The sequence below is a fragment of the Eptatretus burgeri genome, chromosome 8 (assembly GCF_056783735.1).
Source record: "Eptatretus burgeri isolate ZD-2024b chromosome 8, Ebu_testis_v1, whole genome shotgun sequence".
NCBI classification, from domain to species: domain Eukaryota; kingdom Metazoa; phylum Chordata; class Myxini; order Myxiniformes; family Myxinidae; genus Eptatretus; species Eptatretus burgeri.
The window spans coordinates 62,202,966-62,215,800 of NC_140968.1; the positions used below are offsets into that span (position 1 = coordinate 62,202,966).

At 45.4% G+C, this 12,835-nt stretch overlaps 1 protein-coding gene across 3 annotated transcripts in view; it reads right to left on the reverse strand.

Moving 5' to 3' along the window:
* The window catches only part of LOC147021861 (pyruvate dehydrogenase (acetyl-transferring) kinase isozyme 2, mitochondrial-like), a 116,775-nt gene that overhangs the window by 7,613 nt on the left and 96,327 nt on the right, over positions 1–12,835 (reverse strand). For all 3 annotated transcript variants that reach the window (XM_085892278.1, XM_085892277.1, XM_085892279.1), the window contains one exon: positions 10,037–10,150. In XM_085892278.1, coding sequence (XP_085748404.1) covers positions 10,037–10,150 — 114 coding nt within the window. The remainder of the gene's footprint in view (positions 1–10,036; positions 10,151–12,835) is intronic.

The window sequence follows — 12,835 nt, forward strand, 5'->3', positions numbered from 1 at the left end:
TGTGTGCGCGCGCGCGTGTGTGTGTGTGTGTGTGTGTGTGTGTGTGTGTGTGTGTGTGTGTGTGGTGAATTGAAGGATGTGACGCGTGATCACATGTCGCGCGGCTCGCACACGGGACAGATAAAGCCAAGATTCCGCGCGGTCGGGGGGATTGTCCCTGGGGCATTGTCATTTACGGCGGCGGTCCACTTGGTGCTCGTTGAATGGTGAGAATTGAGAGTATACCGGACTCCTATCCGTGCTTATGCTGATTTATTTTGCGGTGATCTACTGCACATGTATACATTGCTACATATGTACTCCGAGCTGCACCTGGTATCCCCTGATGTGCCCATAGAAGCGGCTTCAATCAAGTGGAATAAAGCCTACACTCTGAAGGTTTTTCTCTCGCTTTCATTTCAATTTATTCCACTTGATTCCTTCGGCTCTCTCAACCAACGATGGACAAGATCTACAAACCGGAGAGGTTCAACGCAGACCCAAACGCGACTGACTCGGAAATGAAATGGTCGCATTGGTTCCGTTCCTTCTCACACTATCTGACCATCATTGAAGAGGGAGCCGACAAATTGGCCGCCCTTGTGAATCATGTCTTGCCCAGTGTATTCAGGCTCTTCTCGGAGTGTGACACCTACGATGCAGCGATCGACGTGCTGCGGGCGCTCTACGTGAAGTGCAAGAACGAGGTGTACATACGACATCTTCTCAACACACGCAAGCAAGCTGCCGGGGAGACAATCGATCAGTTCCTGCAAGCTCTGAAGCAGTTGAGAAAAGACTGCAGCTTCCGGGCCGTAACCGCCGAGGAACACCGAGATGAAGCGACCAGAGAAGCGTTCATCCAAGGGCTCAGGTCAGCCCCCATTCGGCAATGCTTACTGGAGAAAGCGCAACCCACTCTTGAAAAGGTAGCCGACCAGGCTCGAGCAATGGACGGCTCAGCAGCAATCTGAGTCATATGGGACACCAATGCTGCGAATGAACGCTGCTACGGCGGAAACTCAAGGAACCCCCCAGGGCACCCCTGACACTGAGGGTGGAGAAAAACCCGAGGAATCGGATACCCAGACCTCGTCAAACTCCTCAGCCACTACTTCGGTTGGTAAATGCTTCTTTTGTGGGTATAAAAGACACCTCCGCAACAAATGCCCCGCCAGGGATGCCACATGCATGAATTGTGACAAGAAAGGGCATTATGCCAGGGTATGCAAATCTACTCTCAGGAGAAATAAACCCACTTCTGCGGCCCTCTTCTCACAAAAGAAACTAACTGCAGCCTCACCGGGGAATCTATCGAAGGTTATCATCAACGTGCGAATTAACGGGCATATGGCTGAGGCTCTGATTGATACCGGTAGCTCTGAAAGTTTCGTCAACAGCTCACTAGCGAAGGGCAGGAAATGGAAGATCCACCCGACAGACAATACGGTATGCATGGCCGCCACATCACTACAGTCCAGCGTACAAGGGTACTGCAATGTTGAATTGGAGGTAAAAGGGTACACGCATCGGGATGTAAGGGTACTGGTGCTTCGTGATTTATGCGCAGACGTAATTCTGGGTCATAATGTCCTCAAGCAGCACACGAGCGTCGAAATACCCTTTGGAGGAAGCAAACCTCGTCTAATTCTAAATGCTCTGACCACCGCAGAGGTATCGTCCCCCCTGCTGTTTGCTAAGTTGTCGCCGGACTGTAAACCGATAGCGATCAAATCGCGACGATATACCACTGCCGATATGAACTTCATCACTTCTGAGACCAAGCGATTACTGGAAGAAGGTATTATAGAACCGAGCGATTCGCCATGGCGCGCGCAGGTGTTGGTGACCAGCAGCCAGAACCTTAAGAAACGAATGGTTGTCGATTACTCTCAAACGGTCAATCGCTTCACCCAACTCGATGCCTACCCTTTGCCGCGCATAGACGAGATGGTCGAACGCGTGGCCAATTATAAAATATTCAGCACCATCGATTTGCGAAGCGCCTATCATCAAATTCCCATCCGAGAGGAAGACAAACCTTACACCACGTTCCAGGCAGGTAGACGCCTCTACCAATTCAGGAGGATTCCGTTCGGTGTCACGAATGGAGTAGCTTGCTTCCAACGAGTTATGGACGACATCATCTCAGATGAAAACCTCAAAGACACTTTTGTTTACGTGGACAATGTCACAGTGTGCGGTAGGGATCAGGGGGAACATGATATGAATGTGGACAGATTCTTGAGCATTGCTAGAAAATATAATCTGACCCTCAACTACGAGAAATGCGTATTCTCGGCAAGGTCAATTGACCTTCTCGGCTACACGATAGCCGACGGCACGATTAAGCCTGATCCTGAACGATTGCGCCCACTTCGTGAGCTACCCCCACCTCAGGACCTGCAGACAATGCGCCGGGTGATAGGGATGTTCGCTTACTACGCGAGATGGATCCCCCAATACTGCAAGAAAATACATCCCCGAGTGCATTGCAAAAACTTCCCACCAGATGCTGCTGTTATAAAAGCTTTCCACAGCCTCAAAGACGATATCAGTAATTCCGTGGTATTATCGATCGACAGCTCGGTGCCGTTCGTGGTGGAAACGGACGCTTCCGATCACGCGATAGCCGCGACGCTCAATCAGTCCGGACGACCCGTCGCGTTCTTCTTGAGAACTCTCTCTGGAAGCGAGCAGAGACACTCAGCAATAGAGAAGGAAGCGTACACTATTGTCGAAGCCCTGCGTAAATGGGGACACTATTTACTGGGAAACCACTTCACACTCGTCACGGACCAGCGATCTGTTGCATTCCTGTTTGATGGGAAAAATAACGGGAAAATTAAGAATGAAAAAAATAATGAGATGGCGGATAGACCTAGCTTGCTATAGTTACGACATTGTTTACCGGCCCGGGAGGGAAAACCCTGCTGCAGATACCTTCTCTCGGGTCTACTGTTCGGCGACAATCAGTCGGGCTTTGCAAGACCTCCATGTGTCTCTGTGCCACCCGGGGGTAACCAGAATGGCACATTTCGTGCGCAGACAAAACCTTCCCTATTCTATTGAAGACATTAAACAAATGAATGCTTCATGCCCTGTTTGTGCTGAACTAAAACCCAGATTCTATGGCGCGGCATCTGGCAGGTTGATCAAGGCCACTTTCTCCCTTTGAGAGACTAAATATCGACTTCAAAGGGCCCCTGCCGACCGAGACAGACAACAGATACATATTCACTGTTGTTGATGAATACTCAAGGTTCCCTTTCGCATGTCCGTGCTCGGATATGACCTCGGGCACTGTCGTGAAATGTCTGTCTGACCTCTTTGCTATGTTTGGGAAACCTTCGTACATACATTCAGACAGAGGGCCGTGTTTCATGTCGGCCGGGCTAAAACAGTTACTATTAGAGCACGGCATAGCTACTATTCGAACGACGGGTTACAACCCACAGGGTAATGGGCAGGTGGAACGATATCATGGAATCATCTGGAAAGCCGTAACTCTGGCGCTGAAATTGAGAGGACTGGGGCCTGAGCAGTGGGGGGTTACCCTTCTCGACGCTCTGAATTCCATACGCTCTTTGCTATGTACGTCCACCAATGCAACTCCTCACGAACGAATGTTTACTCACCAGCGACGTTATGTTGACGGCCAAACGGTGCCCAACTGGCTAACCTATTCCGGAACAGTGTTCATGAAACGCCCGGTACGACAAAGCAAGTATGAACCCATGGTGGAGGAGGTCGAACTCATCGATGCTAATCCAGAGTATGCTCATGTCAGACTTCCTGATGGCAGGGAGACCACTGTGTCGGTTCGCCATTTGGCTCCCTCAGGTACTCCTCCCGCAGGTACACCACCATCTGGCACTCCTCCCTCTGACATTCCCTCCCCAGGTGTTCCCCCCCCCCCAGGAACTCCACCCGGGAATGGTGGCGACGGAGCTTCCGCGTTCCACCCGAGAGCGATCGAGGAGTCATCCCCGGCACGAGTCGAGGCTCACCAAGAGGATCGGAAGCCTCCCTCAAGTGAAACCGCCATTTACTCCCGGAGAGGTCGACGGATAAAACCCCCTCGCCGACTCGATCTGTAAAGGGGATTATCGGCATCCTTGATGCTCATGCTCCTATATGCTCATTATATCATATATCGATGCTCATTACCATGCTCCTACAACTCAAAATAATCCTCACTGCTAGGCATGTATGCTTCTGTAGTTTAAATAGTTCGCGCTGCTTGAAATGTATACTCCTATAGCGCTGAAGTAATCATGGTGCGTTAGTTGGGCCTCTAGTTACATTTTAAAGATGGGGAGAATGTGGTGAATTGAAGGTCGTGACGCGTGATCACATGTCGCGCGGCTCGCACACGGGACAGATAAAGCCAAGATTCCGCGCGGTCGGGGGGATTGTCCCTGGGGCATTGTCATTTACGGCGGCGGTCCACTTGGTGCTCGTTGAATGGTGAGAATTGAGAGTATACCGGACTCCGTGCTTATGCTGATTTATTTTGCGGTGATCTACTGCACATGTATACATTGCTACATATGTACTCCTAGCTGCACCTGTATCCCCTGATGGCCCGTAGAAGCGGCTTCAATCAAGTGGAATAAAGCCTACACTCTGAAGGTTTTTCTCTCGCTTTCATTTCAAGCACTAACATATATATATATATATATTGTGTGTGTGTGTGTGTGTGTGTGTGTGTGTGTGTGTGTGTGTGTGTGTGTGTGTGTGTGTGTGTGTGTGTGTGTGTGTGTGTGTGTGTGTGTGTGTGTGTGTGTGTGTGTGTGTGTGTGTGTGTGTGTGTGTGTGTGTGTGTGTGTGTGTGTGTGTGTGTGTGTGTGTGTGTGTGTGTGTGTGTGTGTGTGTGTGTGTGTGTGTGCGCGTGTATGTTGTTCACAAATCATAACATATTCTCAATGATTACTGCCCCACCCCCCGTGTCTGTCTGTCTGTCTGTCTGTCTGTCTGTCTGTCTGTCTGTCTGTCTGTCTGTCTGTCTCTCTCTCTCTCTTTTTCTTTCTTTCTCTCTTTCTCTCTTTCTCTCTTTCTCTCTTTCTCTCTTTCTCTCTTTCTCTCTTTCTCTCTTTCTCTCTTTCTCTCTTTCTCTCTTTCTCTCTTTCTCTCTCTCTCTCTTTCTCTCTCTCTCTCTCTCTCCATCCTCTCTCTCTCTCTCTCTCTCTCTCTCTCTGAACAGTCATTATGTCTGGACGGTGGTGATCTCTGTATGTGTCTGGATGGTATTTGTGTCCAGGCAATGTTTATGTCCAGATGGGAGTTTGTCGCCGGACGTGTCTGAGTGGTGTTTATGTCCTGACGGGAGCTTGTCTCCAGACGTGTCTGGGCAGTGTTTGCCTTTGGATTGCTTGGCTCCGGACACATCCGGGTGGAGTTTTTCTCCGGGAATGTCTGGGTGGGGTTTCTCTTCAGATGGCTTGGCTCTGGACTTGTCCAGGTAGTGTTTGCCTCAGGACATTGTTTATGACATCTATTGAACGCGGTGTTTATGATGACGCAGTGTTTATGTCTGGACGGGCGTTTATCTCCGGATGCGACCGGGCTGTGTTTGTCTCTGGACAGCTTGGCTCTGGATGCGTCCAGGCTGTATTTATGTCCGGGCGGTGTTTGTCTCCGAACATATCTGGGTGGTGTTTATGTCTGGATGGGAGTTTTCCTCCAGACGCGTATCTCCATATGGATCTGGACGGTGGTTACATCTGAACGGGGTTTTTTTTCCAAACGTGTCTGGATGGGAGTTTGTCGCCAGACGTGTCCGGATGAGAGTTTGTCTCTGGAAGTGTCCGGAAAGGAGTTTGTGTCCGGACATGTCCGGTTGGTGTTTATGTCTGGACGGGAGTTTGTCTCTGGATGTGTCAGGATGTGAGTTTGTCTCTGGATGTGTCTGGTTGGGAGTTTGTCTCCAGACATGTCCGGGCAGTGTTTCTGTCTGGACGGGAGTTTGTGTCCATACCAGGTGGTGTTTATGTCTGGACAGAAGTTTATCTCCGGACATGTCCGAGCAGTGTTTGTCTCCGGACAGCTTGGCTCCGTACGTGTTGGGGCGGTGTTTGTATCCAGATTGTGTTTATCTCTGGGCATGTCCGGGCGGTGTTTCTCTCTGGGTGGTATTTATACCATGACTGGTAGAAAATGGATTTCAGACATTATTTTGTTTCCATCTTCACTGATATTCTATGCAGAATCATTTTGATGAGACAATTGACGTTCCACTGCACATCTGCCTTCCCTTCCTCTCACCTCTCACTGACTTCCCTCCCCAACCCCTTTCCTCACTCTCTCTCCCTCCTTGCTCCCCCCTCCCTCCTCTCTCTTTCCCCCTCCCTCCTCTCTCTTTTCTACTCTCCTCCTTCTTCCATCCTCTCTCTTTCCCCCTCTATCTCCTCACTCTCCCTCCACCCCTCTCTATCATCCCCCTCCTTTTTTTCTCCCCATCTCAGTGTTTCCGTCAGCGAAGTGACGGGTGGTATAAAATATATGGAAGGAGTTCACAAATAACGGCAGCAACGACAACAGCTTTCATATTTTTTGGACTTCACTTTTTTGTATACATGGTCGAGGCTCGTGGAAGAGCTAGAGCAGAAAGGAAGGGAATGAAATGGAAAGGGGGAAACACCAACAGCGGAACAAACGTGATAGTGAGAGAAAGATCAAGGGGAGGGGGAGGAGAATACATGGGGGCAGGCCCGGCGCCAGGGCTCAGTATTAAGAGGGATATATGAACTGCACATTAAGTATATATGAACTGGATTGGGGGGGGGGCACAATTACAATATTTTTGATAACCCGGTATGCTATTGCATTCATGCAGCATTGATGCATCTATACTGAGGTTGCCATCACATACTAACCAAATTGATCTCAGCTAGATTTAATATGTTCCGATGTTTTTGGCCTAAAATTATTCGAATGCAGGAGAGCCCAAACAAACTGGCACATTCACAATGCAGATATTCACAATTTATTAAATGATGCATGCATAATTTCAAACAGGTTTTATCTGCATAATTTCAAATGTAAGCACGATTGCAAACATACAGATGGAAAAATTCAAAATTTTAAAATTATTATTAGAAAATTACTCTTATAAGATGGAAGGTTGTGAAGGTCACGCGGTGCACTTCATCATTAATTATGTAAATTTATGTCTTTTCCTTATTCATATTACGACTATATTACATTTATACCTAACTTACAACCAATCAGGTAACCTGCCTCCATATCTGCCTCAATAGGGCCTCCATATCGAAGACGCTGATTGGCTATTCCTTAAAACTAAATGATCCACGATATATATATATATATATATATATATATATATATATATATATATATATATATATATATATATATATATATATATATATATATATATATATATATATATCCACCCACAGCATCAACATTCGGCACGAGGTCTTGCGGCTGTCTTTCCTTTTGGCTGCCGGTGTTGGTGCTTGCGTTATTATCTTTTATCTTGTGGGCTTGGACTGTATTGTCTTGCCAGTTGCTTTTGGAGATGCGCTGGGAAGCGCACACTTATCTCTTGACTGTTATTCAAAGAAGGATATTATTAAAGAACAGTTTATCCAAGAAGGCCTTATTATTCACCATGTTGAACATCTGGAATAAGGGTTTTAGTTCACACAGGTGAACTCTTAAACAGCAAGGACTTCACAGTGGGTGCTCGTCCTTAAACACCAAGTTGTTCACAGGGTGCAACAGGGCATAAATGGGTGGCGTACAAGTGGGGGGGGCACCAGATGCGCCATGGGGGGGCATTGCACCCAAATGCCCCCCCTAGCGATGGGCCTGCATGGGGGTGAACAAGTTGCACACAGGCTGAATAAAACACAGCAACAAGAGGAAGGGGAAGTGGGGATTAAACAGAAAAGGAACAAACCAACTGGCAGCAAACAAACTAAAAGATGTGAGGGAGATGGGGGGGTAAATCACAATAACATGGAAAAAGGGAGTGCTTCAGAGTAGGGTCATTTTGAGTAGACAGAGATCATGAGTATGGATTGGGGGGGGGGGGTGACCTGAGGTAGTGGTGAACAGCTGCCTTGAAGCCTTGGAGGGAAGAATACGGGATAGAACAGACTGGGGAAGTTGGTTCCACAGGCAAGAGTGGAGGTGGGTAGTGAGCCTGGATTGGGGGATTTTAACAAAAAGAGGGTTACTGGCAGAAGGTGTGCACCCTGTAGAAACTTGTGAGGGACACAGGCAAGAGAGGGCAGAGAGTGCAAGACCAAAAAGGAGGCAGTAGAATACAGAGTCCACCAGCCTCTATGCGATATGAGAATAACACGCTAGACACTCAGCTTCGGTGTGGGTGATCACAATGATTTTGAGGACCTAGCTTTCCATGGTACAAAGAAGGGCAAAGTGTGAGGCAGGGGTGTCAGCCCAAGGAGGAGAGCAGTACTCCATGAAGCTGTGAATGAAGGCCTTGGAGGTTGTCAAAAGTTCAAATGGCCAAGGAAAGGATGAAGGTTGCCAAGACGGTGGATGGCTTGAGATGCGTTCTTGGAAATATGGTCTGCCCAAGAAAGATCATGGCTGATGGTGAGGACCGTGAGGCCCAAACATTTGAGTGACAACCTCTACAGGTGGTTTGTTTTGAAGTAGATAGGAGGGTTTGCCAGATGGTCCTTTTGGAGAGACAGGGTGAGTGTGAGGGATTTGGCAGGGTTGAAAGAAATATTCCAAGTGCTGGACCAGCTCCTGATGCTATCAAATTCTGCAGAGAGGGAAGACGATTCTGCCTGCCTGTCTTCAGGATGAGAAATGATATATTGTGTTCAGATTTATACCATTTGGTGTGGGGAAGTCAGATATGAAGATGAAGTGGGGGAGGGTACTGATGTAAGCGAGCTTGTCACTGTAGCTCCACACAAAGTAGAAAAATGTTTGGATTTAAGGAAACCAAGGGCAGTGAGATGGAGACAGACATTAGGATTGGAATGACAATGGTGATTAAAGGCATGAATAAAGATAGCACTATATGAACATGATGGTGCATAAGGCAGGAATTTAAAAGTCATCAAGGGATGGAGAGAAGAGGAGAATTGAAAGCAGTCTGGAAGAAAGGTGTTTGGAAGAAAGTATATGGGGACATTGAACATTTTTAAGTTGCCATTTAAAAAAGGTTAAATACTGATGGAGAGAGATGGGTGGAAGAAGAAAAAGAATAAGAGGACGAAGAATAAGAGGACGAAGAATAAGAGGACGAAGAATAAGAGGAAGAAGAATAAGAGGAAGAAGAATAAGAATAAGAGGTCGAAGAATAAGAATAAGAATAAGAATAAGAATAAGAATAAGAAGAAGGTTTTTTATTGTTTGATTAACTTTACAGATGGATAAGAAAGGAATTAAAGTGAGATTGGTGAATAATTATCGGACAGAAGGGATGGAAACAACGTGAGTGGATTTGGGAAATGGTTGAAAAAAAGGTCGGCCCAAAACTATCTGAGCCTAAAAACAAACAAGAAAACAAACTCTGGAATAAGCACTCACCCTATAACAATTGACACAAGCAGAGAACATAAAATTGATGACAGCACAGACAAATCCATAACGATTCCTTCGCTTTCTGGAAGTACAAAATATCACTCGGTGGACCAAGAGAAGCAACTACGACCAGGAAACCGGAAATGGAAATTCTATTGGATGTTTCCCCCGTCTGGATTGCACATGGTGATGCTGGACAAAAATACTGGCTCCTGGATATTTTACCTATCCCTAAATCCTCTCTATCCTCTATCTTACCTTATCTTTTCCCTGCCCCCTTTAACACCTTACCCATTACCCCCGCTATCCCCAAGAGGGAAGACATTCTTTGCTTGTGTGTTTTACATGTTGCTATAGTAAACATGTACTGCAAGTCCTGCTTCCTCATTCTCCCATCCGTAGGAAGAGATCTTTGCTACTAGCAATAATAACAATTGCATTTTCTCATGTTATTAAGTTATGTTCAAGCACTGTAACAAACAGGTCTTCACTCTGATCATTTTGAAGAGAAGCTTGCCTTCAAATAGATGAAGGCATCAGTGCCAAAACCCTCCAGGGATAAAAGATTGAGTTCTCCTTGGAAGTAACGTGCATACAGCCGTGAGATGGGCAGTCCGTAACCAAACCCAGCCTGTGGGGCACAAAACAGCACATGGATGTCAATGAGTCAGGGGAATTTTTTTTTTTGGGGGGGGGGGTGGCAGATTGGGAAGGACAGATGTTACATACCTAGTTACATTCCACAAATGCAAGCTTGATGCTCACCTCCACTACTTCATCCCACTTTTCTCTCGCTTGTGGAAGCGAATCCTTGTATGTATCTCGTGATGTTTTCTCCAGTCCTCCAAGACTGTCTCCTGTACCCATTACTGAGATTTTTTGAAAAACTCACTGATCCTCTACCTCTAATCCTGCCTGCCACTCCCATACATGCATCTGTTTTTGTTTAAAATATAGCTGTCAGCGGCCTGTTTCCTTCCCACCACATGTCAGTCTGTCGATCTGCCACCCCATGTTATCTATCTCTTCCATGAGCCATAACTTCGATTAAAATATTGTTTGGGCTTATCAAAAGAAAAAGCTGAAAATACTTTCAAATTAATTAACTGTTGATGCATTGTACTCATCATAATCAACATTGATCTCTTGTCTCCCGATATGATACACTACAATGGTACACTTTTGTCAACCGGAATAACTTCATCATCCTGCTAGCTAACGGCCTGACAGGGTAGGTTAGAGGTATTCACATAAGTGTTTAGATCAATGACAATGAGTTGTTTGAAAAACAATTTCATGTGATTGTTTCCCGAAAAGAAGGCATAATCAATTTACTGGAAAAGTTTTCCATATTTCTCTGGTAACTTTGCCACGACAGTGGTTTTGCCTTTGCTGATGGAGTTAATCGAAATATAAGGCAACTTCACCACTTATATTGTTGAAAAAAAATTCTTAATGCATTTCGTATGAAAAACCCAAACAGGTTAGATTATTCCAACCTGTAATCACATAGATTAGAATGGTAAAAGAAGCATACCAGTAAATTATCCTAATTGTTGGTCTCATAAACAAACGATGGATCGTCAAATTAAAATTCGGCATATGTATGTATGTATGTATGTATGTATGTATGTATGTATGTATGTATGTATGTATGTACGTACAGTGGCCTGCAGAAGTATTCACCTACATCCAAAGTTCTCACATTTTGATGCCACCTGAGCTTTTTACCTTTGCCACCGAAAGTGGAAGGAGGTTATATTTTCACCCATGTCTGTCTACCTGTCTGTTTGTTACTTACGAAATCTAAAGATTTCGTAAGTGTATTGATGACTTCAGTAATCTGTTTGTGTTTGTGTGTGTGTGTGTTTGTTTGTGTGTTTGTGTGTAGGCACGATAACTCGAGAACGGAAGAAGCTACCAATGTGAAATTACACCACGTGATTCAGGAGGGTGATGGCTTGCGCTGATTAGATTTTGGTCAAAATCGGTCAAAGGTCAAGGTCACAGTGAAGTCAAACATTCGATTTTTGATGGTTTGGTAAAGAATCATCGTAGAAACTTCTGGTTTGCATCGATACCTTCTTTCGAGACAGCTTTTATTAGACAAGGTCAGAGGTCAAGTTGACGATTTCATAAGTACCAGTCTATGACTGCTTGTTTGTTTGTCTGTTGTTCTTTTTTTGTATACACTGTTGAGGCTTGTATGAGAGCTAACACAGAGAATGTACAAGGGGAGCAGGAGGCAAGAGGGGTGGGAGAGGGAAGGAAAAAACAGTGGAGAACAGAGACATGAGGAGATCTAATTGTCTGTTTGCAGAATATCTCAAAAAGATTGGGACAGATTCAGATCAAATTGGGTGTGTCGGTTGGGTATGTGATAAGGAAGAATTGATTCAATTTTGGTGAAGATCCAAATCCGGATCTGAGGAATTCTTAAGTGATTCTTCAGCATTGAGTGATTGGGCTAAAACAATACATAGCACGATATCTCAAAAAGAGTTATGGATGGATCCAGCTGAAACTTGTTTGATGAGTTGGTTAGGTGAGAACAAGCCAATTAAATTTTAGTTTAGGTCCGAATCCAGATACGGCCTTTCATTGAGATACAAAACGTAAACTAATCAGCTTAGCGGAGGAATGTGCTGTACCGAATGGCATTCCAGTTTCATGGTGCTTTCAAATCAAACTTAATACATAGAGTCTTCACAAGCTACTCCAAAGTGATAAAGCTTAAAAAAAAATGCAGATAAAATGTCAACAAGTTAAATTAACAGGGAAAATTAGATGATTCTCAGTTGCATAAATATTTAAACCCTTTGCCTAATTAACCCGAAATCACTTCAGGAGCAAATCATTTGTTTGAAAGGTTACAAAATAACTGTAATCGGTTTCACCTGTATAGATTCATTGGTTTATTGAGCTCCCCCACTTATCCAAGGAGTTTTAATGTGCAACTCACCTGGTCAACCAACAAGGCAAACATGAAGACCAAGGATTTTCCAAGGAAATCAGACATAAAGTGGTGGAGAAGCACCATTCGGGAGATGGTTGGAAGATTTCAAAATCAATCATTATTCTTTTGAGTATGGGAAATCCATCATTAAAACTGGGGGATGTATCATACCACACAGGAGAAACATTGTGAGAGTGTGAGATTTGTCAGGATTGAAAGACATGTTCCATGTGTTGGACCAGCTTGTGATTTTATCCAGATCTGCAGAGAGTGAAGAGGCTGCTGCCTGCCGATCTGAAGGATGACAGATTGTATGGCAGAGGGTGGAGTCATCAGCAAGGAGATAAAGAGGATTTTCCA